This window comes from Scaptodrosophila lebanonensis, unplaced genomic scaffold (genome assembly GCF_003285725.1).
Source record: "Scaptodrosophila lebanonensis strain 11010-0011.00,11010-0021.00 unplaced genomic scaffold, SlebRS2 tig00000043-arrow-pilon, whole genome shotgun sequence".
Taxonomy (NCBI): Eukaryota; Metazoa; Arthropoda; class Insecta; order Diptera; family Drosophilidae; genus Scaptodrosophila; species Scaptodrosophila lebanonensis.
In genome coordinates, this window is record NW_022060545.1 from 3,587,890 (window position 1) to 3,611,953 (window position 24,064).

Genomic DNA, 24,064 nt, shown 5'->3' on the forward strand with positions numbered 1-24,064 from the left:
CTGAAAAAGACTGTTGATTAGTCAGTGGTTATCCATAAAGGAAGAAGGAGAGTATGAGATTCTTTAGACAACTTATGAAAACGATTGAAGATGAGCTCTCAAAATGTTTACGACCTTTGTTTATCAATTAACAGCTTAATGGGTTAATTTACTTAATAATAAAACTAATTCCGGCTTGCCATTTAAAAACATTTCATTAGTACTCATGTAGGAAAGTATATGGGATATGGATGAGAATCGATCGCTTATATATATATTTTATTTATGAAACGGTATCATATCGAGGATTTATTATTACTTCGAATTATATTCCTTACAAATCAATCAACTGCTGAACTAATAAAGCTAAAATAGGCTCCCAAAATTTCAATAGATTAAGATTAAGTGTTCAATCAGTCAGTCGTATTCAGAAAGGCGGACTTATCTCAAATTTGTTAATTTCTAACTTTAATTGTGCACTAAATTAATGAAATATTGAAACTGATAAACTATATATCTCTAAACTAAGAAACTATATATGCATATCAGCTATATAAATCAGCTTTACTAATATCCCTTCTGCAGGACATTTGCAAGAACTGTTCAGCCCGCTCCTTTAAAGTAACGCAACAATGAAGCATTGTAATAATTTCCCGAATTTAATTTTGTTTTGGGGGAGGCAAAATGATTGTGTGCTTACCCCCCAGGCAAGCATCTTTGATTTGTTTGGAAAGCAAACAATTAATAAAAACGTCTTTAAACAAATTCATAAAGATTCTGCACTCCTTGGCGTCTTGCTGTCTCATTGTGACGATGAAAAATGACTGAGCGATACAAAAAATTAAGCACAACACGTTAAATGCAAATAAACATTAGTCCGATTTTATGCTGATGGACTGCAACATTTGTTGGTGCTCGCACGAACATTAATCAAAATCATAAATCGGCAAACCCCACACAGGACCCACAAGGCCCCAAGGCCCCAAGGCTCCCCGCACACCCACTTTCATTCCCATTTCCACGAAAGAGAAATAAGAATAGCGTGTGGAAAATGAAAGCGTGGCCTGAAAGAAGTAAATGCTAATGTTCAATTTTTATTGCCCCAAATCGAATTGAATCGATTTCTTAATATATGTGATGCTGATGCTGAGACTGCGTCTCCGAGGCATCTTTGGATGCCCAGTCCCCCCCCTCCCTCCCCTCTACGCCGACTGAGACAGGCCGTGAATGCAGTTGGTGGGGCAACAACAGTCAGCATCATCAACAATAACGTGGGTGACATTTGCCATTCCACGGATGATTAAGCATATAACTTTGTTGGCGTTTATTCATGCCTCGAACCCGCAGGCCAGAGCTCTCAGTCAACAACAACAATAGCGACAACACAGCAATGGGCAGCAACAACAAAAAAAGAGGACCGAGAACCGTACGGTAAGTGGAGGCAATTTTGCTGACTTGTCACTTCCGGTCAGATGATTCGGTTTCAGAAAGCTGCTGCACAAGCACAAACCTGAACAAAAGTTGCGGGGCAATAGACGAGAGAGGCGACAATTGGGGGAGTGGGGACTGAGGGGACTGAGGGGGCTGAGGGAGCAGGGAGCAGACGAGTACGTGTCCAACACATGTTTCACGTGTGCAACCTGTGAACATTTGCAAATGTCGTTTAATGCGCATGAAATTAATGAAATTAGGCAATGAATTTTGCACTGTCAATAAGCCATGTTCTCGCATATTATTCATAACTTTCACACACACACACACACATTTATAGACACAAACACACAAACACACGCACACACGCACACAATTGTGTGAGTGTACAAAACCACACATATTTGAACTCAACACATATTTGCACGTCTCTTTGGGGTCTAATCCAAAACGGCTGTTGGCTTTGGCTGCAGTCAAGTCAAATTGGTAGGCGTTTGAAGTTGGTTACTCTGGGCAGGTGAATACAGACAGAGATGGAGAGAGATAGAGATAGAGAGAGAGAGAGTGAGCCAGAGCAAGTGAGATTGAATCGGCGGGATTGGGCATGATTGTATGAAAATATACGTTGGGCTGTTTCTCATGGCTTATTCATGACGCTTTATGAATTTGAATTCGATTCGCTGGCAACATGTGTACAGCAATTGATTTTTATGCGAATTTATTGGCATTGGTCGCCGCCAACATGGCGTATAAGTCATATGGTAAGTGAGCAACAGTTGAAGCGATACGTTAGCTCGATCAGACAGCTTAAAGCTCATCTCATATCTATTCGCACATAAATATTGCCACAAAATGCTGTACTTGTATATAACTGAAAGATGGCAATTTTTCCTATGCACTATATTCCATCCCAAGTTCGATAATAAATATAAAATAATCAGTAAGTGAGAAAGCTCCAAACGCGGCGCAAGAAAAGAAGAAACTTGCAATGAAATCAAATATTTATTTGATCGGACCACAATATTCCAATTATGTTGTGGGTTTGTAAACAGCTATCAACAAACCAAAATGGCATTAATGTTTTTTTCTTTTTTTAAGTAAAATTTACTAATTTCTTTTAATTTGATTTTATTCAGTAAATCAACAAATAGTGTTGTCGATACATATATAAAAACCATGATTTATATAATATTATAAAATAAAATAAAGATATTTAATAATACAACGCTATAATTTCAACTTAAAATAAAAGAAAGTCTAAGAAAAAACTAAACAATAACGTCTATTAATGCCTCCGACCCGTTGGGGGAATTTTATTTTCCATTTGGCCAGCTATTCCCCGAATCACAGCCATATGTGGTCAGAGACATTATAGAAATAACAGGTTAAAAAAAAACAGTCAATAGAGAAGGACAAGTAATTCTACTTAACAGCTAATTAAGCATAAAGAGAAAGAGTAAATGGAGTAAAAGGGAAATCTCCAACCCGGTGGGGGAAAATTTGAAAGCCAGTCCGGCAAGCTAAATGAAATGTGTCTACATACAACTGTTTAACAAAATAAATATTCATTTCGATGTCATACAAAGTTTTGTCAAAGAATCTTCCGCTTAGCTGGCTTCACACTATTCTTACTAATTGTCAGTTTTTGGGCCGAAATAAATGAGCTCATTTGTTTGAATATAACCTTATTAGGGCATAATTTATTGCCTTAAGCAGCTGAAAAATGATCCTGACCCTTTCCCTTTCAAATTGCTAGAGCCTTTGTGCCACTTGGAGCAATTGAAGTGTAAAAAGTTGCGGAACGGGGCGGTTAAAGCCTTTTCAAGTGTAAGTGCTCGAAAGTTAATTATGATTGATTGAGTTTTATTGACAATTGTATGGGACAATTGTATGGGAGTTGAATATTTTCACAAAGGGCAGCCGACCAGTGCAATTGACAGACATTGTGTATACGCAGTGTGGTGCGCCATTTACATAATTTCCAGCTCAGCTTTAAAGTCAAGCAGTAAACGATTTTGCCACAAAACTAGCCAAACAACATATTAGTGACAAACTGTTTTAATGGTCAGTCAGGTGGGAGACCACAAACGAGTGCCATTCACAATCATCTCGGTTTTATGTGTCCTCTGACATTTCAAAGCACACACACACACACACACACACACGCATAGAGGGAGACACAAACGAACGTCAAAAATGAGAACAGTTGAATAATTAAAAATAATAATAAAACTTTAACGTGTGCTGTGTCATAAAAACGAGTTGCAAACAAGGCACAAGGCCAAAGCTGACTAAACAAATGGAATTGCAAATTCCGTATGCTTTGCATTTCACTGCACAGATGTGTCAAGTGGCCAGCAGGACAGCAACTGGTGCTTGCCGCCATTTGTGCGTGTCTCCTTGTGTTCGTGTGTGTGTGTGTGTGTATATGTGTATATGTGTGCGTGTGGCAAATTGGAGTTCCAAAGCCAGGCAGTTAAACCATGTTGTTGATGAGCTGTTGCACAAGGACGAGGTGGGGTGCCAGTTTGACAAGATTGCAGTTAGGCCTGGCCAGCACCGGCGTAAATCAAATCAACCTTGTGTCTATTGGTGTGCCTTTGTATGAGTGTGTTGGTGTGTCTGTGTGTGTGTGTGTGTGCGTTTATTTGTGGCCTTTGTCCATCGCTTCAATGTGTGGCATGTTGTTGTGCCATGTGAGGGCTATGTTTGCAAGGCAAACAATCTTAGTTTTGGAATTTACAGTGTTTGCACAGTGGGTAGAAAGTGACCGAAAGGTAGGGTGCAGGCTCCAGTGTGGCAATGAAATTAGATAAGCGATAAGTTTAACATACAAATGTGACCCATGGGAATAAAGAAAAATTGTTTATTTAAACACCACTCGATAAAGAATTGGCAATTGGCACTTGTTCGCAAATAAATTAAAATACAAATTTCAACAAATTAGATGCATTCGGGCTTATCTTTAAATATATCGCCAGTTGTAACAGAGATGTTTGCCCTTCTGTGTGCGAATTTGCCAATCATTAGTTTTAAAGCACAAATATATACATAGAAATATAGTGTTCGATGTATGTAATGAGATAACGATGTTCGATGTGTTATCCATCTATAGAGCTCACATTTTAATAAGAGTACATTCGACCCAGAAATTGTTTTAGTTTCTTGTTAGTCAGCATGTTAATGAGTGTATTATTTATTTACATAAAGAACGTATTATTATTATTACTTATTATTATTAATTCCTAGTGCGACAAGAAAGATTCTTATTAATTAATGCACTAGTCACAAAAATTAAATTACCTTAGATATTAATATTCAAGTGATTTGATTAGCCTACTTAACCTAATTTTATTAGATACATTTAGTTATACATAAATGTAAAGTGCTTTTTTTTTTTTTAATATTATCGGTATAATCATACTGAGTGTAATTGAGTGTAAATGTAGTAGTGTTAGTATTGTGCTCTTTACTTTATTTTTCTTTAGGTACTTTCTTGAAAGAGCGCTTGAATTCTATTTCTAAAATGCGTTTCATTGCTGATTGTTTTTAAGCTATGTGGTAACTCGTTCCACAGACGAACAGCAAATATTAAAAAGTGTCTTTCGGAACAAGATAATCTATATCTTATGCAAACTATTGACTTGCCTTCATAAAATCTATGCGCTTGAAGTATAGAATCTTAATTCATTACTCATCCGGTATCTTCGTGTTTTGTGTATTTCTTTCCATGATGAGTGATGGGCAGAAAACGTTTTTTTTAAAGCTTTTACCATCTTAGATTTGAAGATTTTATATTGTATGACCTTTTAAAGAGAACTTTCAATACCAATATATCATTAAATCGTGCTTATATAATATTAAAATTAATAAAATTATAATACATATAACAATTTTACGACGAAGCACAGAAATACTGAAATTAAAGGTTAATAAGTACAGGTCTCTTTTAAGATTATAAGTACTGGAAGTATTTCGAAATACTTGCAAAAATTCCAAACACTATATAAAAACGAATAAATAATTTTTTTCCCGAAAATAGTTGAAAATCCGCACAAAGGCCCCCATTTATTTACATATAATTAAAGAATTGATTCGTTAGTTAGTTAGTTAGTTGAGAGAAAACGGTTGTACTTGTAAAAGAAGAAATATTTTTGGAGAAATATGAATTCCTCTGAAGCACATTTTATTGTCGAGCACTTGCTGTGAAAACTAAATAAAACGAATATTTCTAAATGAATTTGTGAAATGGTTAATTAAAGAATTGATTTGTTACTTTAAGAGAACAATTTTTGTACTTTTAAAAGTACACACATTTTTGTAGAAATATCAATTCCACTAAATAACATTTTAGCATCAAGCACTTGCTGTGAAAACTAAATAAAACGGGTATTTCTAAATGAAATAAAACGGGTATTTCGGGGAATTTAAACTCGATAGAGTTCGATTTGAAGAGAACTTTGTAGATTTGTGTAGCTCTTGATTAGCACTTCCTCTGTCCAAGTCTGAGAACTTCCGGCAATTCGACTCGCCCAGCCAAGCCGCTCTCTCAACTCTGAGTTGAGTTAATCAGAGTGTGCGTTATCTGCGAGTTGTCTCAGCGCCCTCAGATAAGCATTTGTGATGCTGATCCAGAGCACTCATCATTTTACATTATCTGTTTATTAAACTCGTGCTGAGGGGCCAGACCGAACGCAGCCCTCATCATTTGCTTGCGGTTGCTCGAGGCGTGCGCAGCAAGTCGATTGAAGAAATAGTCGCGTGTTTTCAATTTTCAAAGCGTTCGCAGCTGATAAGCAAAAATTCCAGAAAAACAAGCAAATCGTCAAAAGATGAAGCCACTGATAATTATAGTGCTCAGCGTGGCTGTGGGATTTCTAATGCACGGCTACGTCCAGGCCCAGGATGAGAATGGTGAGTTGCAAGCTGAACTTGAACTTTGTAACCGTCAACAAAATGCTGTCAAATCAAGAAACAGAGGGCAGTGACACAAATGATGAACACAACATTGAGGCGAGCAAGAACCGCGTGGCTGCGCAGTTAGAGGCCCTGTTGGAGCACTACAAGCAGCCCGATCCCGTGGGATTTCCGGGCGCTCCCATACCAGACCCCATGGAAGTGCCAGATATGAAGAAGAGCCTCGGTATGGCCAATCTGAATATGATGCAGGTGAAGGCCTACGGTCTCTCCAAGTTTCGCATAGCCAGCCTCAAGGCCAATCTCAAAGAAATGAAAGCAAGTTGGTTGTCATTTAATTGGAGTGCAATAAATAATTCCACATTTTCTCAGGTCGATGCTGGCGTCCAGCTCGATGAGATGCTGGTCAAGGGCTCCTACACGCTCAGCTCATTCTTTTCGAAAGCCAATGGACCGTTTACGGTGCTGCTGAAGAATGTGATGGTGAAGGCCACCGCCACGCTAGCCGTGGAACGTGATGGCCACTTAACAACGGATCACATCAAAATGGATATTACATTTGCAGACATGGCAATGGACTTCCAGAATCTTGGCTTCTTGGGTACTGTTTTCCAGGGCATTGTCAACTCAGCCCCTAATTTGGTGTTCGATGCCATGAAACCTTTCATGCTGCAGGAAGCAGACAAACAGCTCCGCGGCGAGATCAACACCAACATCGAGAAACTGATGGGCGATCGTCGTTTGCCCAACTCCATTACCCCCCTAGATATGGCCATAGCGGAGGCTCGCAAAAAGGTGCGTGCCAATGGCTACGATCCATTCCACCTCCAAGACCTAAATCGCACCATGGGCGTGTTCAGCGTTCAATTGGTGAACACTTGGATCAATGGAATCTCCAGTTTCTATCGAGTTGGCGATGTGATTGCCGCCATGGAGAACAACACGGTCCTCTTACGGGTGCAGGTTGGCACTCAGCAGATCACAGGAGCTGGTCAGTGGGAGGTGGGACTAGGTCTGATGACTCGCATTGGTCATGTGCAGTTCACAGTGCAGCACATACGCGTAACAGTGGGTATCTCACAGTCCTTGGACACGCGCAAGCGGCCGCAGATCAAGGACTTGCAAATTGTTATGGGCAACATTCAGGTGCGCTGCGATGGTGCGGGCACTATGGACTATGTTTTGGAGTTTGCGGTTAATATGCTGCCAAATTTGCTGCGCTATCAGATTATGGATGCATTAGAGAATCCAATTAAGCAGCGAGTTCAGGAGAAGTTCAACACCATCGATGTGGAACAGGCGATTAAAGAGGCAGTGCAGAAATATGAGAAGGAAGGAAGCAAATTTTCATTTGATTTTAAGTTTTGAATGTAAAAGAAAATAGATTTGCAAATACAAATTTTATACTTTTATACATACTCTACATTTGTGAATTATAGTTCTGCTTTGTGCCTTTAATTATAATTACTTGTTCATTGGGTAAATGAATAATTCAATTAATTATTCATAAAAAAAACTATGAGCTTTACAGCAATTTTTGCCACACAACGATACAAATATGTAAAACAAAGATTTTTAATTTAGATATAAAATAAACATTCATAAACAGTTCATTATAGATATTATTACAATTGTTTAAATTGTACTGTTTAATTTATAAACAGAAACTATTATTAAATATTCAAAAGCTTGTGAAAAAAATTAAGTTCGTGCAAGGCAAACACGCAAAGCAGTGGCACTGCTTTGCACTGCTTGTTCAGTGATGCGCTCTGCTGGATGAGCTGAAGAGCCAAATTCCACGAAATAGGAGCTATAGGATCTATTTACAAAATGGGAAATGGGACTGATAGGCTACATTGTATGTATTGTAGTTCCTGCAAAACATTAAACTAAGAATTCAATTTCTTTTCAAAGTTACAGGCTCTACAAGTTATTTAACATTTCTGGCGTTTCTAAAATGTTAAGAGATGCGATGTAGATTTCTTTAGTTTTGGAACCGCTTAAAATAAAGTTTTAACATATTCAAACTAATAATAATAATAATAATGATAATAATTCAATAAAAATGGTTAGTTTTTTAGCTAAATATCTATGTTTTTGCGCATTGTGCGTCATCATTTTTCCACTGTTCCTGCCTTAGATGCCACCGTTATGTGGTCGTTTCTGCGTCTGTCATTTAACTAGTTCATGGTAATTTATGTGCAGCAATCTAAACTCATTTAGTAGGCAACCAGGCAAATATGTGGGCACACCTACCGTGCCACACCCAGCCTCCCGACTTCCTTCCGCCTCGCACTTCATCGTGCGCTGCCATTAGCATCGCCAGCGTAGTGGTAGTTTCTGCATTTTAGTTAAGCAGGGAAAGTTGTTGCTGCTGTTTGTGTTTGAATTGGCTTTGGTTGGGTTTGGGCTCGGGCTCGGGCTTGAGCTTTGGCTTGGGTTCCGGGCTACACTCTGGTTGCTGTTGGGTTACCATAATGAAGTTATCATGTTGACACTTGGCTTCGTTATTTAAGCTCACCACACAAGCCTCCGCGCATCTTTATACAAGTAGTTTTCCGGTTGCCCATATGCAAAGTCCACCCACAGAAAGGCACACACATGCACACATGCATACACAAACACGCACACACACAAACGTAACACAAACGCATACTCATATACACAGCATTCAAACATATCATCCAAACAAACGTCTATGTGTACCCATCAGTACGGAAAAGGAGACTAGAGCTGGCGAATTTGCTAACCATTCTATTTTAGATTCAAATAATTATTTATACTTCCGTTTTTCGGCCAAACTTTGTTTTTATACAGCTCTAGTTCTCTATCTCTCAATTGCTGACATACTTTCGATTACATTACCAGACAGTTGAGAAAAAAGCAGCTGCCAGTTAGTAGCAGAGAAGCCATAGACATTTGAATGGCACATGTACTGAAGGGTAAGCTTACGAGCAAATGCACGTATGCCAAGCCAAGCTGTGACGCCACTTGCGGTTGCCGCTGTTGCTCATTTCACTTGGCATTTGCATTACAAACACACTGACAAACTATAAGCTCCCACATCCTCGCGCATTTGTAAGGCATTCATATTTATTAAAAGCATTCCCTGAGCACTGGGCGCATTGTGCGGCCGAGCTGTCACTCCTCAGCCGTTTCCGTCGTCGTCGACAAGCTTTTCATTTCAGTCTTAATTCCTTTTGAATAATATCTACCACTTAAACTTACAAAACATCAAGACCGCACTGTACACAACAGTCACACTAACACTCACACGCATTCAGACAAGCACATACGCATTCACATGTACTTATCTTTCAAGTACGGGCACAATTCAAATGCGGTGGAGGCTTCCATGGGCGTGCAATGCGTGGGCATTCGAGTAAATAAAAAAGGGTTGCATACTTTAAGGGGACACCGGCACTGCTTGGCGGCTCATTACTTCTTCCGTAACCGCTAATTAGCTCACGGGAAATTATTTAAATGTAATAAAATGTGTTTATTTAAAACTAAATACTTTATTTAATTCCTCTTCTTTTTTCTTTCAATATATAAAACCAATTCGTATTATTCGTTTGCTCTACAGTTTTACCCGGTACGATTAGCTTAAACATCTTAATATTTCGATATGAATTCTAAGAAATACTTTTCAATTGAATATAAGTAGCAGGGCGAAACAAAATATGTCTTAATTTGTTAAAGCTGCACTCATTCTTGTGTTCGTACGCCAAACACGTTTATTTAAGGTGGCTAGGCAACTGGCAAAATGAGGAATTCGGGCTCCTTTTTGGGCGCACCCCTGGGCTGGAAATACGTAAGTACTTGGTACATAAATATTTTAATATGCCTGCTTGTTGCTGCCGTCATTCCTCGACAAAGGTTTGCATCAGAGGAAGGATTCTACGCGTGCTTCTCCTACGCAAATTCCGTGGCATCTGGCGTTGACGTTCCGACCGCTTCGCCTAGGACTTCCACATCGGCGGAGCCTCAATCATTGCTTTATGTCCTCGTTTCCATTCCTAACTGCCGCGCACATGCTGCGATTTATTTTTATTAAGAATAGGCAGAAAGTTGCCTGTTTCCATCCATCCTTTTCTCAGCATGTCCAATGCTAAAACAAGGGATGTGAGGAGCCTTGTTATTGTCGCACTGTCGCCTGTCGCCCGTCATTGGCTCAATGTCAACAGTCGAGCTGGCTGTCTCCCACACCTACTCCCGCCCCCGATCCATGCACTTGTCACAGGCCCGGGGGCGAATGTGTAGCATGTATTAATTATGGTTGTGTCACAGCAGTAGAAACATCAACAGCAGCAAATTGTGAAAACATCTTTGATGAGTGCTATGTAAATGTATCCGACACAGCATACAAGTATACACACATATTCGTGTACACAACTGTTGGTTGTGCCCGCGGCGCAATTTGGTGAGCTGAGATTTTTTGTTGTTTTGTTTGTTCAGTCAGCCCGTTGAAGTGGAAAAACATTTTTGCCCCATCCAGCTGGAGGATATTGCGATGAAGTGGAGTGAAATTGAGCAGCGAAATGTATTTGAGTATTATGCAAAACATACACACGTACCTACTACTATATTTAAGTTATGCTGTTGAATTGAAATATATTGCGAAATAGGGAAGCAAAGCGAAAATCTCTTGTACGGTCAACCACTTTTTGGTTGTTGCGCTATTTTTAAAAATTAAGACCAGAACGTTAAATGATAAAAGAGTGTACGACTTAAATTATTTCGTTTTTTTTGTTTGCAACAATGTTAAAAATCCATAAAAGCGCAATTTACACAAAATATTAATGGTAAAAAAAGCATATCTTTGAAATAAAGTCTCTAAGAACCTGTAAGTTCTTTGTTTCTAACAATAGAAATATAATAAGCCATTCACCTTGGAATACATAACTCTTTCAATAATAAAAGAACCTGTAAGATCTTTGTTTTTAACAATAGAAATATAAAAAGCAATTCATCTTGGAATACATAACTCTAATCAATCAAAATTTGTTTTTTTGCTGTTTAATTAACAACTTTTCTCAAGCACTACAAAAATGTACTGAACTGAATATTTACCTTTTACATTTCAGTAGCATTAATTAAATGTTCTAATTGTCTGGGTTGTTTATTTAAAACACACAAAACTTTAATATTTGTTAACCAGAAAAAATTACAAATGGCAGGGGAAACTTTGTGGAACAGCATAATTGATTAGAATATGTTGGTCAGTAATCAGAGTTTTAAATAAGTAAATACTATTATATATTATATATTTTAAACTTTTACCGACCAACTACCAATTATTTAATTTAATTAACTTAAGAAAGTATCCAAAGTTTTCAAGAGCTCTATTCTACTAGAGCTTAAAATCATGTTAAAAACGGACTTCGTGGTAGTTCCTCAAGCATTAATTAATCTGAGGTAATTGACATCTTAATGCTTTGCTTTGCCTGGCCTAATAAAAGATTTATAAGGAAAATATTTCTCGCAGTAGGCTTGAAAGCGTCACCTCGCCTAAGCTCCTATTCATCATTTTAATTTGGAAATGCCAGAGAACTTAACACAGTTTACCTACAAGCATCAATATTTGCCCATCAGCATAAAATGCAAATGAAATTAAATAAATTATACAGTCGAGACAGGCCGTTGAGGACTTCCTTTGCTTGTCACGGGTCCCATTAATAAGCCACGCGGGTATACTATACTCATAGAAAGTTAAGACATTTCCACAGTGTGGTCCAAAACAAGCGAACGAACCGAATGTGAATGAGAATTTGAATTTCAATTATTTTTCATACCACTCACACAAAACGCTGAATGACAAATGCGTGCGACAGACTTTGGGGCGCTTTGACGCGGTCAGTTGGTGGCCGCACAACTGCTGGGAGATGGGGAGCCATCAGACGGACGCTTGGGCAGCCACTTGACGATGACGATGGCGATGGCGCTGGTGATGGCAATGGAGATGAGGATGGTGTCGTGCCGCGCGTTGATGCCATGCCAATTAAGGCGTATAATTAAGTGTATTCATATAACAGCATAATAAAGAATTTACCCGCATGCTGGGGGGCAAAAGGATCGTTGTTGAGTGGTGGGCTGGCTCTTGGGTGGCTCTTGGTCGATGGTGGCTCTGTTGTCAGTCGCCCGCCGGCAGCCACGCTATCAATTTAAATGCAAAAAGGCTTGCGAGTCAAAGCGATGCGAGTCTGAAATGTGAAATGTGTCGAGGCGGCTGTTTCACTAATTAAGCACACGCTGTGCTATTGCTGCCACTCTTGTTCTTGTAGCTGTTGTTGTTGTTGTTGTTGTTGTGTTACTAACCATGCCGTGCACGTGCCATGCGGCTGATGCAGAACTTTTCAGTGTTCAGTGAGTCAACCGAACGATGGACGTGGACAAATCGCCTTACAAAGGATTGCAAAGACGCAACTATCAGACTACTTTGGGGCTCGTCCGCTGACCGCAAAAACAAACACGGACACAGCCACCGACACAGCCAGAGCCACAGCCACAGAACGAAGCACAGACACGAAAAACCAAACCAAACCAAACCAAGCCAAGTCACAAGTGCAAACAATGTTAAGCGGCTCAACGAATGAGCGGACGGACTGGTGAGTCGGGCGGATTACCAACGAGGCGAAGCATCGGATTTGGCGCCCTGAAAAGTATGCTACGTTAATTTTACGAGCCTCGTAGCAAAGTGAATTTAATGAGTTTTGGTTGGCGGCCACTTGAGTTGCAGGCCCCAAGCTTGTAGAATTTTGTAATTAAAGCGACGGGGATTACATTAGCAGACACACGCTGCCAACTCACAAAAGCACGTTATACACACACACACACACACACACACGTACACACACGTTACAATGCCGCAACTGGTGGTCAACGGTTAATTAAAGCGACAACGGCAACGGCAAGGGCAACAGCAACAACAAAGGCATGTTGATACGAGAATGATGTACCTGGACCCATTCGGTTAACCAACACATCAGACGCAACGGGTCAAACAAGTGTCCAGTCTCTGGTGTCTGGTTCCTGGTGCCTGGTGCCTGGTTGCTGGCTGGTTGGCTGGTGTGCATATATGTGCCTGTTTTGGTCACTGGGCCAAAGTTGTTTTCAATATGAAATATTCACATCGACAGCCACTTTACCGCAGGGCGCCGCGCCAAACTCGACCAACGGCCGATGCACAATGGTATGTCATTATACGTAATGGCATCAAATGCATTTTGTACAAAGTTTAAAATAATGAATTATGATCGGCCATTATTTATGTTTGTTTGCTTCGACAGCTTCAATGAAAATGCATTTTTTTTTTTTTTTTTTTTTTTTTTGTTTGTTTGACGTCATTGCATGGAAATCAAGCGGATTAAAAGGTTATATACATTTCAGCAGTAAAATTGTACCAATTATAAATTTTAAGCTTTCTTAAATAAAAAAAAAATATATATATATACCATAAATATGAATGCAAACTGATCGATTGGTACTTCATTATATTTAAATATTATTTTTACGTAAGCTTGTATGCAGCTATATATAAATAATCAAAAATAGTTTTAATGTCATACAAATGTAGCTTCACAATTAATCTGTTCCATCTAATAATTCGATTTACTAGATTTTGAAACGTGGAATTGAAAATACAAATAGACAATAAATTAAATACATTTCTTCTTCTTTTTTTGAGTATCCCGTATGCTTTATAGAGATTTGAAAACAAAACTCACAGAAGAAAATTTAAGCCTAGCTCGATTTAATCCTAGTTGATTTTTTCCTAAAAGTAGAAAAAGTTAAGAAAATAGTGGAAGTGCCATATGACCTCATTAAGTTAAGATATAACTTTGTAGAGATGTACACATCTGTATTGATATTGAGATTTCCTTCAACAAATTACATGTTTTTGTTAGTCCGCACCACTGTGCCACGTCAACGTTGGTCAACTGGTTGGCTATTCGAATCTTGTCAAGAGCTTGTTGTTTTTATACCCCCCCTGTGTGGTTGCGTGCAACAGCATCATGCAATATGCATGGCTTGTGTCAACAGCTGTACGCAGCACTGTGTGTGTGTTTGTGTGTAGTTGGGCGCATAAGTTTACCTTTCGGCAGCAATAACCATCAAAGCATTAACAACGATATGGCAAGCCATTTTAGATCCTCCTGGCCCCTCCATCTAAAGTGCTGTTGCCAGATAAAAATGTCGCAGCCATGCAACTGCTGCAAATGACGTTCTAAATGGGCATGGCACAATGGCACTAGCATAGTTTTAAAGCTGTCGCACATACTTACGTACATTGCATTTGTATCACCTGCTGTAGAAATGAAGCTTCAGGGCTAGGGTCTGAAAGCTAAAGCACTGTAGTTGACACAAGACGACCACTTACGCTACAGATTTTGCTTGGAGCGTTCCTTTTGAGAGTTACTTGAAATGCCAGTTACATGTACGTCCAAATACATAGGCAGATGAATGGCCAGGCAGATAGGCAAGTGTGGATTTTAGCCCTGGGATGTTAAAGTTCTCTAAATTAATTAATGTGTAATAGTCTATTCGTTTTATGCACATATTTTTGAACATTAGTCTACAATGGTCTACAATGCAACCATTTGCAATGAAATTGGTAGAAAATTCTATTCATACAAGCGTCGTGGCCTCTTCCATATTTCTGCTTTCCTATCTAAAATCACACATTTTAAAGCTGAGCCTTTTAGTTAGTTAAAATAGTAGAAAATTCTATTCATACAAGCGTCGTGGCCTCTTCCATATTTCTGCTTTCCTATCTAAAATCACACATTTTTAAGCTGAGCATTTCTTTTTGCAGCTTTGTTAGTTCAGAAACCAATAAGCCTTGAGTCAAAAGGTTGGAACTGTGATTCTTAGCATGTCGCATTATTTAATACAGAATTTAAATTAGCTTTTTCGTGTATACTTTACGAATTTAATTAATAATAAGAATTACGTATTACGAATTTAATTAATAATAGAATTTTCATCATCAATTCACCTTCCTTTATCACTTTTACTGAAATAAATTTAAAGAATATGCTAATCAATCAACAATATTAAATTCCCTTCTTTCATTGAATTGATATCAACTGCTAAATTGTTCACAACACCAACGAATGTCGAACATCAACTTCTCCGATTTGATCATTTGTACTATTCATTCATTTAAATCACACATACTTAGAGAAGTTGAAAATAAATGTACCTGGAATTTCGAGCCGAACCTTTTTCACAGCCACATTGCAGAGCACTTGACATTTGCTGACCTGGAATTTGCGATTTTTATGTTTTCATTGAAATGTGATGTCTCCGGTTTTTGTTGTCTTTTTTGGGGTTCGGTTCATTTTACATTTGAGTGTTTGGTATTTTTATTAAAATTAATTAATTTAATCCAAATGTAAGAGGTGAAGTATGTGATGGCAGCCCCAGGCCGAGCATCTAATGTGTGACGAGCATTGTTGAGAAATGCCTTTGCCATGTTTTTTGTGCTGCCTTGTGACTATAAATTCTTTGGCAAACAGTTTATGCGCATATAACATGATGGAAATCAACCGCATTTAAATAATTTTTGGCTCCGGGGCACTTTGTACAGCAAAGGAAATTGTTAGCGTAATGCAAATTGCTATGTCAACACTCAACTGCGAAATTGCGCATACGCAGCGTCAGCCGAAAGGAGAGCGAGATAAAAATTAAGCTGGATATGTGCCTGTGTGCGTGCGTGTGCTAAGGACTTGGTAAATACTTTGCCTGAAACTCAAAAGCCAGTTCTTCTTGTGCGCCCTCACTCAATTCAACTTTGCAGAGTCACGAAGCATGTGCTGCTTGACTGTTTGACGGAGTCACACACAGACTGAGTTTGTGCCTTTAACGTAACTAATTTGGCCTTTGTGTAACAATTAATTGAAGTATATTCAAGTGCTTAGAAAATGATGTTTAATAGCAGGTGAACGAAAGCGTAATTGGGGGAAACAATGTTAATAATTAAATATATTTACAAAAGTTATAAGTTGGAACCCAACTGAGATAGCTGATAACCATTATTATTAGTTTCACTCGTACTATTATCATTATCTTTGAAACAAAATTGTGACCAGTGGGAATTACATCTTACTATAATGTGAAAATATAGTTTCTTCAAAAATGTCTAAAAATGAATAATACATACCCATATATTCTTAGGATATTCTTCTCTCAAACAGAACTGTTATTTGCGTATGTTACACATTGGTGTATTTATTAGAGAAAAGGTTATCATTTTTATGTGATCTCCTTCTTATCATTTCATTTCTTTTGCTGTTCCGCCATTGAGGCAGTTGCTTCTAAAATCTAACTTCAACTACACATATATATTAGAATTTTGATCATCAAAAATATAAAATTCCCTTTCTTTCATTGAATTCATATTAACTACTAACTATTTCATTGAAAGGCAAGCTGTTTGCAGTCCACAGTTCCACAAGAATTGTTAAACAAGAAGTATTCTTTGGTAAATCGGCAATCCTGTCTTTTTTTCTGTGTATAGGTGTGTTCATAGACATGCTCAGCTCCATTCAAGGCAAGTTCCCAAAATTTGTTTGTTTTCCATTTTCTAAATTCCTGCTTCAAGCAACAAAACGCAAGCAATTGTTTCCCTCTCCATTGAATTTGAAATAAACGCCACAAAAACAAAGACCCAAAAAACCCTTTGCAATCAGCTGCAGCCGCCGCTCTTCGCACTTTAAGAGTTGAGTTGAGTGCCGCACTGAGACATAATAAATAAGCTTGGCTTTGTTGGTGAGGCTCCTTCACTTGCACATTTCACTTCGCCCGCCTCACGCCTTGCGCCTCACAGTTCAATATTTTCCAATTACATGCATACGCGACCCAAACCCCTCCCATCCACCCATCCACCCATCCGCACATAAACACATACCCACACACAACACTTTACGAGCTGACATGGTTGTTGCTGTTGTAGTTTGTTCTGAATACAAACTTTAAATTGAATTTGTGCGGTTTGTCATTGTTCACGTTCGTATGGCGACGCCCCAACAACTCCAATTCCCAACCCTGGTGCCGAAATCGACGGTGACTATCATATGCAATATGTATTGCATGGCCCCCCAGCCCCCCTCCTTGGACCCTTCGCTGACGTTGTGTGGTCATTTTTGTCCAGGAAAATGCGTTCCTAATTCAATTTGTTGTCAACAACGCGCTTCAAGCAAAAATAGTCGCAGCATTTCACAGCCAAAAATGTTGGTGTCCTTTTCCACTCCACTCCACTCCTACTCTTCAACCATTCCTCCTCAAAATTGCGGTTTGGAAAATTATTTTGCTGTAAGTGATATCTTTTAATTTGCGGAAATAGGATTGGCAAGTGTTAGCTAGAATTGTTGTTGTCGTTCGTTGCTGTGCCAACGTGCCGACCAGCAACTAATGGCGCAACACCGGAAAACATGTTTACATTTAGTATTTAGTGGAGTGCATCAGATTCCGTTTGTTAATCCAAATCTGATAATAAATGGCATTGCGCATTTGGGGCCCTGCTGTTGTGGCTCTGTGCGTTAATGCGATTGTCACGGACCTCATACGAGCATAGTAGTACAAATATTGATGGGCGCGACAGCGCAGTGCAGCTGTGCGATTGGGCCACTCGATTGGCAATGCAGGTAAACACAATTAATATGCTAATTTATTGTTCAATGAGTCGCATATGGAAATTGCTTTGTAATAATCGACAACAAATTTAATTAAATTCGAGAATTATATTTACTGAGTTGTTAAATCAAAAGATATCAAAATAATGGGCACAATTACAACTAATTCTGTTTTTACAGGTTAGTTCGGTTCCTAAAAAACCTTGTAAAAAGGACATTAATCATATGCAAAAATAGGTGGTTGGTTCCATGTCTCTAAAACCTATTAAAATCAGTGAAAAAACAAGGATTTTTGTTTATTTTATTAAATCATTTATATAATGTGCATGACGACCCATTTAAGAATGGCTTCTAGCTGTTTGCCAGCTGTGTGTGTGTTTTTTAAAATTTATTTTGGGTTATTTTAAATCGCCCCAGATGGAATAAAGTCAAAACAATACACCTAATTCAGTTTTTGCATGGTAGATTAGTTCCAGAAACAACCAAGTAACAAAAGACATCGATCATATGCAAAAATAGGTGATTGGTTCCATATCTCTAAATAAATATAAATGCAATTTTTAATTTTCAAACCGTGTTATATCAAAATCGTGTAAGTAAAACCAGTGCAAAAACAGAATTAGGTGTACATGTAATTTTTAATGTTCAAACCGTATTTAATCAAAGTCGTGTAAAAACATAGTTCGGTGTAGTTGGCGGTCACTTTTTTTTCCCAAAATTGCAATCATTTCTGAAGTCAAATGCAGAACTATTCTTGAAGAGTTTCTCAGTGCCCTTGACGATTAAGTAATATATAACAATTTAAGGAATCTTCTGCATTGATTTGTATGTGTATATAAAACCTTTTATTCTAACTCATTCATAGAACGGAATTTTTGGGGAAATTCCAAACTCGCCGTTTGCTCACTAGCGCCGATGGACTTTTAAATGGTTAATGGTTTAGGCGTATCAAAACCTAGCATTTTGTTATTATTAATTTTATTAATTGAATTGGTTAACGTATAATTGCAAAACTTGTTATGTTCTTAAATATGTTTTGTGGTATATTTGTGATTTCTTTCACTGAACCCAACTCTATCGATAACTATTTTTCTCTTCTTAATTACTTTTTATCTGCCAATGTTTCATTTATTGCTTGAAAGTAAACTTATTAAAAAAGCATAAAGCTCTTCCAGTATATGACGGTCGTAGGCGATTATTAGATATAATTGTAATTGGATTAGATTTCTCCTTCCTAGGCTTTTCTACCTTATAAGATGCTTTTTATAATTTTTATATATTTTCCTCCTATGTCGACAGTCAATGTCTGTTGACATAAATAAATAAATAAAATAAGAATAAAATAAAATGACAAAATCTCATGGGGACAATTTTTTATGTAGCTTTAGCAGCGTAATCTAGATAACAATATGTTTTAGAAGGCTCATGCAATTTAATATTATTATTTATATTTCTGCAAATATATAATTTAATACATGTTTCGGGAGCAGCCAAATCGACTTTGTATAAGAACTTGAGGTAGCTGTTTTCTGTTGTCTTTAATCAGATATTTGGGTCCTTTAGGGATCAAAGTAGTGCTCCTCATCCGCATTGGCTTGTTTCTTACGTAATCCAATGGTTTGGGTACTTTGTTGAAGCTTGAACGGATCGTCTGCATCGATGCTCTGTCGCTTACGCAGCCGACTAACAACCTTAAAGTAGTTCGAAGTAATGTGGGCGACACTGGGGCCATAGGAGCGTTCGGCAACATCCTTTTCGCAGCGCACCCAAATGTTGGTGAGCAGTCCACCGGAGCTATAGAAGTTGATGACCTTGTCGCGACGTCGCCACTTTTGCATCATTTGCTCAGTAACCGGCTCGTAGATGCGATACACTTTGTAGAAATGTGGGAAGTGTTCGGACATCCGGCGCATTGCCTCCTCGTCGATTTTCGGTATGCGCAGATAAGGCTGGCGAACAATGTGGTAGGGATCATGGAATTGTGTGAAATTGGCGTAGCGCACCGAAGGCCAATCCAGCTCGAGAAGTGTGTTGTACAGGTTCTTGGGATTGCCCAGAATTCCGTGCGCTACATCGATCATACGCAGCTGCGGACCCGGCGTTATGTACTCCAATTCGATTTCCGCTATGCGATAGTCTGTGCCGCGATACTTGCGCTCCCCAATCCACAGTATGGGCAGATCCTCGTCGGGCACGTGTTGCAGTTCTTGTATTAGAGGCGACACCTGGGTACGGTAGTTCACGATCTTATTGTTACGCCCGTACAGCAGACTGCGCTCCGACGGCGTAAAGCTCAAATATTCTGGACGATGCTTCACAAAGTGCTCGGAGCGAAAGAGTCGAGCAATCTCCATCTCGATGACATTGTACGCACGCCGATGCATAGAGATCCAAATGATTTGGGTGGTCACTGCGAGGAACTGCTCGTGAAAGAACTTGTCCTGGATCGTGGCCGAAATGTTGACGATCTCCTTCATGTGATAGAACTTGTGCATGTCCCCCTCGCCCTTCACAATAACGCTGTAGTTGCGCGCCACGAGCATACGATACTGACTCAAATAGATCGAGAATATCCGCTTCATGTCGTTTGTTTGTTCGCTCTGTATCTGCCCCATATTGCCGGCCAGCTCGTCTCGGCGTATCAGCACAAACTCCACCATGCGCAAAAAGTATTCAAAATATATGATGAGAGCATGCAGGAGTCGGTGAACAGCTGGTCTGTGCATAAAGTCCAGAAAGCGCTTCGTCAGAAACTCGGATGGCATGAGGAAAAGCACGAGGTCCCGTATATCGTTTATCACCACCGTGTCCGAGTCAAAGGTTGTGGGCGGCCGCAGAAACTCCTGGCGAAAGATCAGCTCCTCCTCCTGATTGATGGTGCGCAGGAACTTGTAACCATTCGTTATGATATAACGTTCCCGCGAGTTCTCCAAGTCGTTGTGCGGCTCGAACTGCAGGCGATCCGATGCATGATCCCACGACCACTTCCCACTCTTATACTTGGGCGCATAGTTGTCGGCGTGTATGCGTTTCATGGTGAGAGGAGTTGATTACTTCAAAAATAAATAAATATACCATATACTATATGTATGTTTAACTGACAGTACGAATTTGATACTACGATGTAGGGAAATTCCTACTTATACTTTTTAGAATTTTAAATCAAAGAAAAAACTTGCATACTTCTCACTAAAATTAATACTTTGATTCCTCAAAAATTCCACATAACAGACTAAGGAATTTTAGAAAAGAGCTCGTGGCAAGCAAATAGCTGTATGTTTATGTTTTGTTAAATTCTTCTAAGACATCTGATGACTTTTTTACAATAGAATAGATTTTAAATTATATACATATAATATAAGTATTTCTATAAATTTCATTTTAATATTTAGCTTTGTTTTATTTACAATTATTCCAGGGCAGCAAGCTAGAAATGTATGCATTAAAAAATTTTTAATTGTGCACTGATAATTACATTTAAAGTTGATTACAAGAAACATAAATAAGTTTAGAAACCCAAAAGCAATAATAAAACTCATAAGCCTAAAGAATAACCGAGCAAAAGAAAAATGGTGTCTGCATTTTTGATTTACAAGATGAACAACGCGGATTTGTAATGCGGATTTTTATGTTTATGTTTCGAGGATTTCAACTAAAATCTCCACAAAAACATGCAAAGTACAAAATCAGCAATCCCCAACAGACATATCCTCATACGCTTGCAAACACATACACACGCACACATATATGTATTCGTATATACTTCGTACATATATATAAGCCCACACGCAATGTTTTGGCATTTGTCATAATTACAAGACGTCGGGAGTCAGGGGAAGTCGAAGGAAGCAGCAGAGAAGCTGCTGCGGCGTTCCCGGGCTATAAAATAAAAGAAAATTTTCGCGAATGTGAAATTCGCGCTCTTCTGACAGCGTTCGTAAGCGTCGCAAAACGGCGCCTAGTCTCAAAGGCTGCCCTGCCCTCTTCACATCCGGCCGACAATTATTAACGTTTTACATAAAGGGCGTCGGCGCATTTATGACTGCACTTTTCACATCCGCTTCCGCTTCCGTTGCTCTTGTCGTCATTTCGTTAAGCACACACACACACACATACACTCAAAAGGAGTTGGGCCCGTGTTCGGTTTCTCCATTTTCCATATGAGGAGCTCATGCATAGAGAACAGAGTTCGAAGGCGTCGTGGCGGGCAGATGAGAAAACAATTTTACTTTACATTTGTTTTACGACATTTACCCCCTCCATATGCTACCCACACACACACACACTCACACACACCCACTCACCCACACACTCACAGACGTACACAAATACTGGGCTGCGTTTCGCGCCATGGGAACATAAGCCTGGCGACTACGACATGTTTCCAGGCTCCGTGTGTTTTGTGTGTGATAAGTATTTATTATTATGCCTTTTAATGGCCACGCGCGCTCCTTTTGTGCCTTTTACACAAATGAGTTTCGTTCATTAAAGCCCACTTTGTCAGCCATTTCGCTCATTTGTTGCCGAAAGAACAAAAATTGTTTCTTTTATGCATTTTGCCAAACATATGCCTTTCAAACAAAACAATGGGATTGACTATAGCCAGTGCCGGGTACAAACAAATAATAAAAAGAAGTGTTTAATGTTAAAAATAAAATAAATAATACGAAAATACCCCAATAATAAGCTCAATATAATTAAATTTGTAATGACTGGAGTAATAATTTAAAAGTAATGCAATACTTGTAACGCTGGATTAGGCTTATAAATAAATAAATTAATTAATTAATAAATAAATAAATAAAAAACAAAATAAATAAATAAATAAAAAAGAAAATAATTATATATATATACATTGCTAATGAAAAATGCAAGTTATTTCATAAGCATTTTAAAAGCATTAATGAAACTATTTTTTTGATTATAATAACTTAATAATAACTCAAAAGAAATGAGCCAGAAAATTGAATACAAATCCGCACAATACAACACATACATGTGAGCTCTCATGCCCCCCATTATTTATTAGCAATATATAAATACTAATACCTCTTAGATTCTCTACTTGTCTCTGATACTTGGATGCTGACATCACAAGTTATCCTTACAGTATTGGTCAACAAGAGTATCCTTTGACTTCTTATGCTCACAGTTAGCTGAGCAGATGACATTTTCAATACGATTTCAATGAGTTTGAAAGCGAAACTGAGCTGGTTGTGAAATGCAAGAGCGGCAGCTGCAGAAGGAAGAGGCCAGACTAGCAAGATACAAAATAAGTAAGGGATTAAATTGAGCGTAAGAAAAATAAATGACAACTGACGGCATACGGTTGAAAGTGTTAAGAAAGTTGCCTTCTGCCCCGACAACTGGTCCTTTTTAAAATAATCCGTAAAACTTGTATAAGCCAAGTAACAATTTTGCGTTCATACAGAAGAGAATACCTTGAATACCTTCGTGTACAATCAACTATTGCTTATAGAAATATTAATAATGGAATTATTTTTGACAAACATACAAATACTTTCTACGCTCTTCACACCAGACGGATTTAATTAAAGTAATTTGATTTATGCGGAAAAAAATGCGAAACGGTGTTAAAACTTGTCTCACTTTTTGCGAGCGGTTGTTAAAGTGAGTTTCCCCTGAAAATGTGCGCAATGTAACCCAAAATAGGGAACGTGCCAGAATTTGAGAAACACAATATAAAACAATATATAAAAAAAGGTATTGTTTCATGCCTGCAAATGAAAGAGCCAAAGTTAATTCAGCTCGAAAAATGAATTTTGTGTTCAACTCTTTGATTCGGCTACGTAAAAAACTTGGTGTTGCTGCAATAATTCGATCTTTTTATTGCCGCCTATAAACGCTTTGTTAATGTGCTATTACATCTAAAAGGAAAAATTAACGACAAAAATCTCTTGCCACGTACATGTCGCGTCACTTTACTTAGCCATGGAATTTCGATTCACATAAAAAAGCAAAAACAAAAACCCTGGGAGCAGGCAAAACAAGATGAGCCAATAAAGTTAATACGCTACATTAAGTCTGAATTTCTAATTAACGGGGACGGCAACACACGGCGACGTCACGTCCTCGACATT

At 38.5% G+C, this 24,064-nt stretch overlaps 3 protein-coding genes across 4 annotated transcripts in view; 2 read left to right on the forward strand and 1 right to left on the reverse strand.

Moving 5' to 3' along the window:
• LOC115622279 overlaps positions 1–24,064 on the forward strand; it is a 120,989-nt gene that overhangs the window by 37,873 nt on the left and 59,052 nt on the right. The window lies entirely within an intron of this gene.
• On the forward strand, positions 6,137–7,785 carry LOC115623229. Of its 2 annotated transcripts, none has more exons than XM_030517477.1 (3): positions 6,137–6,324; positions 6,383–6,645; positions 6,700–7,785. In XM_030517477.1, the coding sequence occupies exons 1-3, from the start codon at positions 6,243–6,245 to the stop codon at positions 7,693–7,695; spliced, it is 1,341 nt and encodes a 446-aa protein (XP_030373337.1). In that variant the 5' UTR covers positions 6,137–6,242; the 3' UTR covers positions 7,696–7,785. The 2 variants fall into 2 exon arrangements, with proteins under 2 accessions (XP_030373337.1, XP_030373338.1); XM_030517478.1 differs by having other exon boundaries at positions 6,389–6,645.
• On the reverse strand, positions 19,395–21,097 carry LOC115623228. The gene has a single exon (XM_030517476.1). It carries the CDS (start codon positions 20,996–20,998, stop codon positions 19,523–19,525), a length of 1,476 nt encoding a protein of 491 aa, XP_030373336.1. The 5' UTR covers positions 20,999–21,097; the 3' UTR covers positions 19,395–19,522.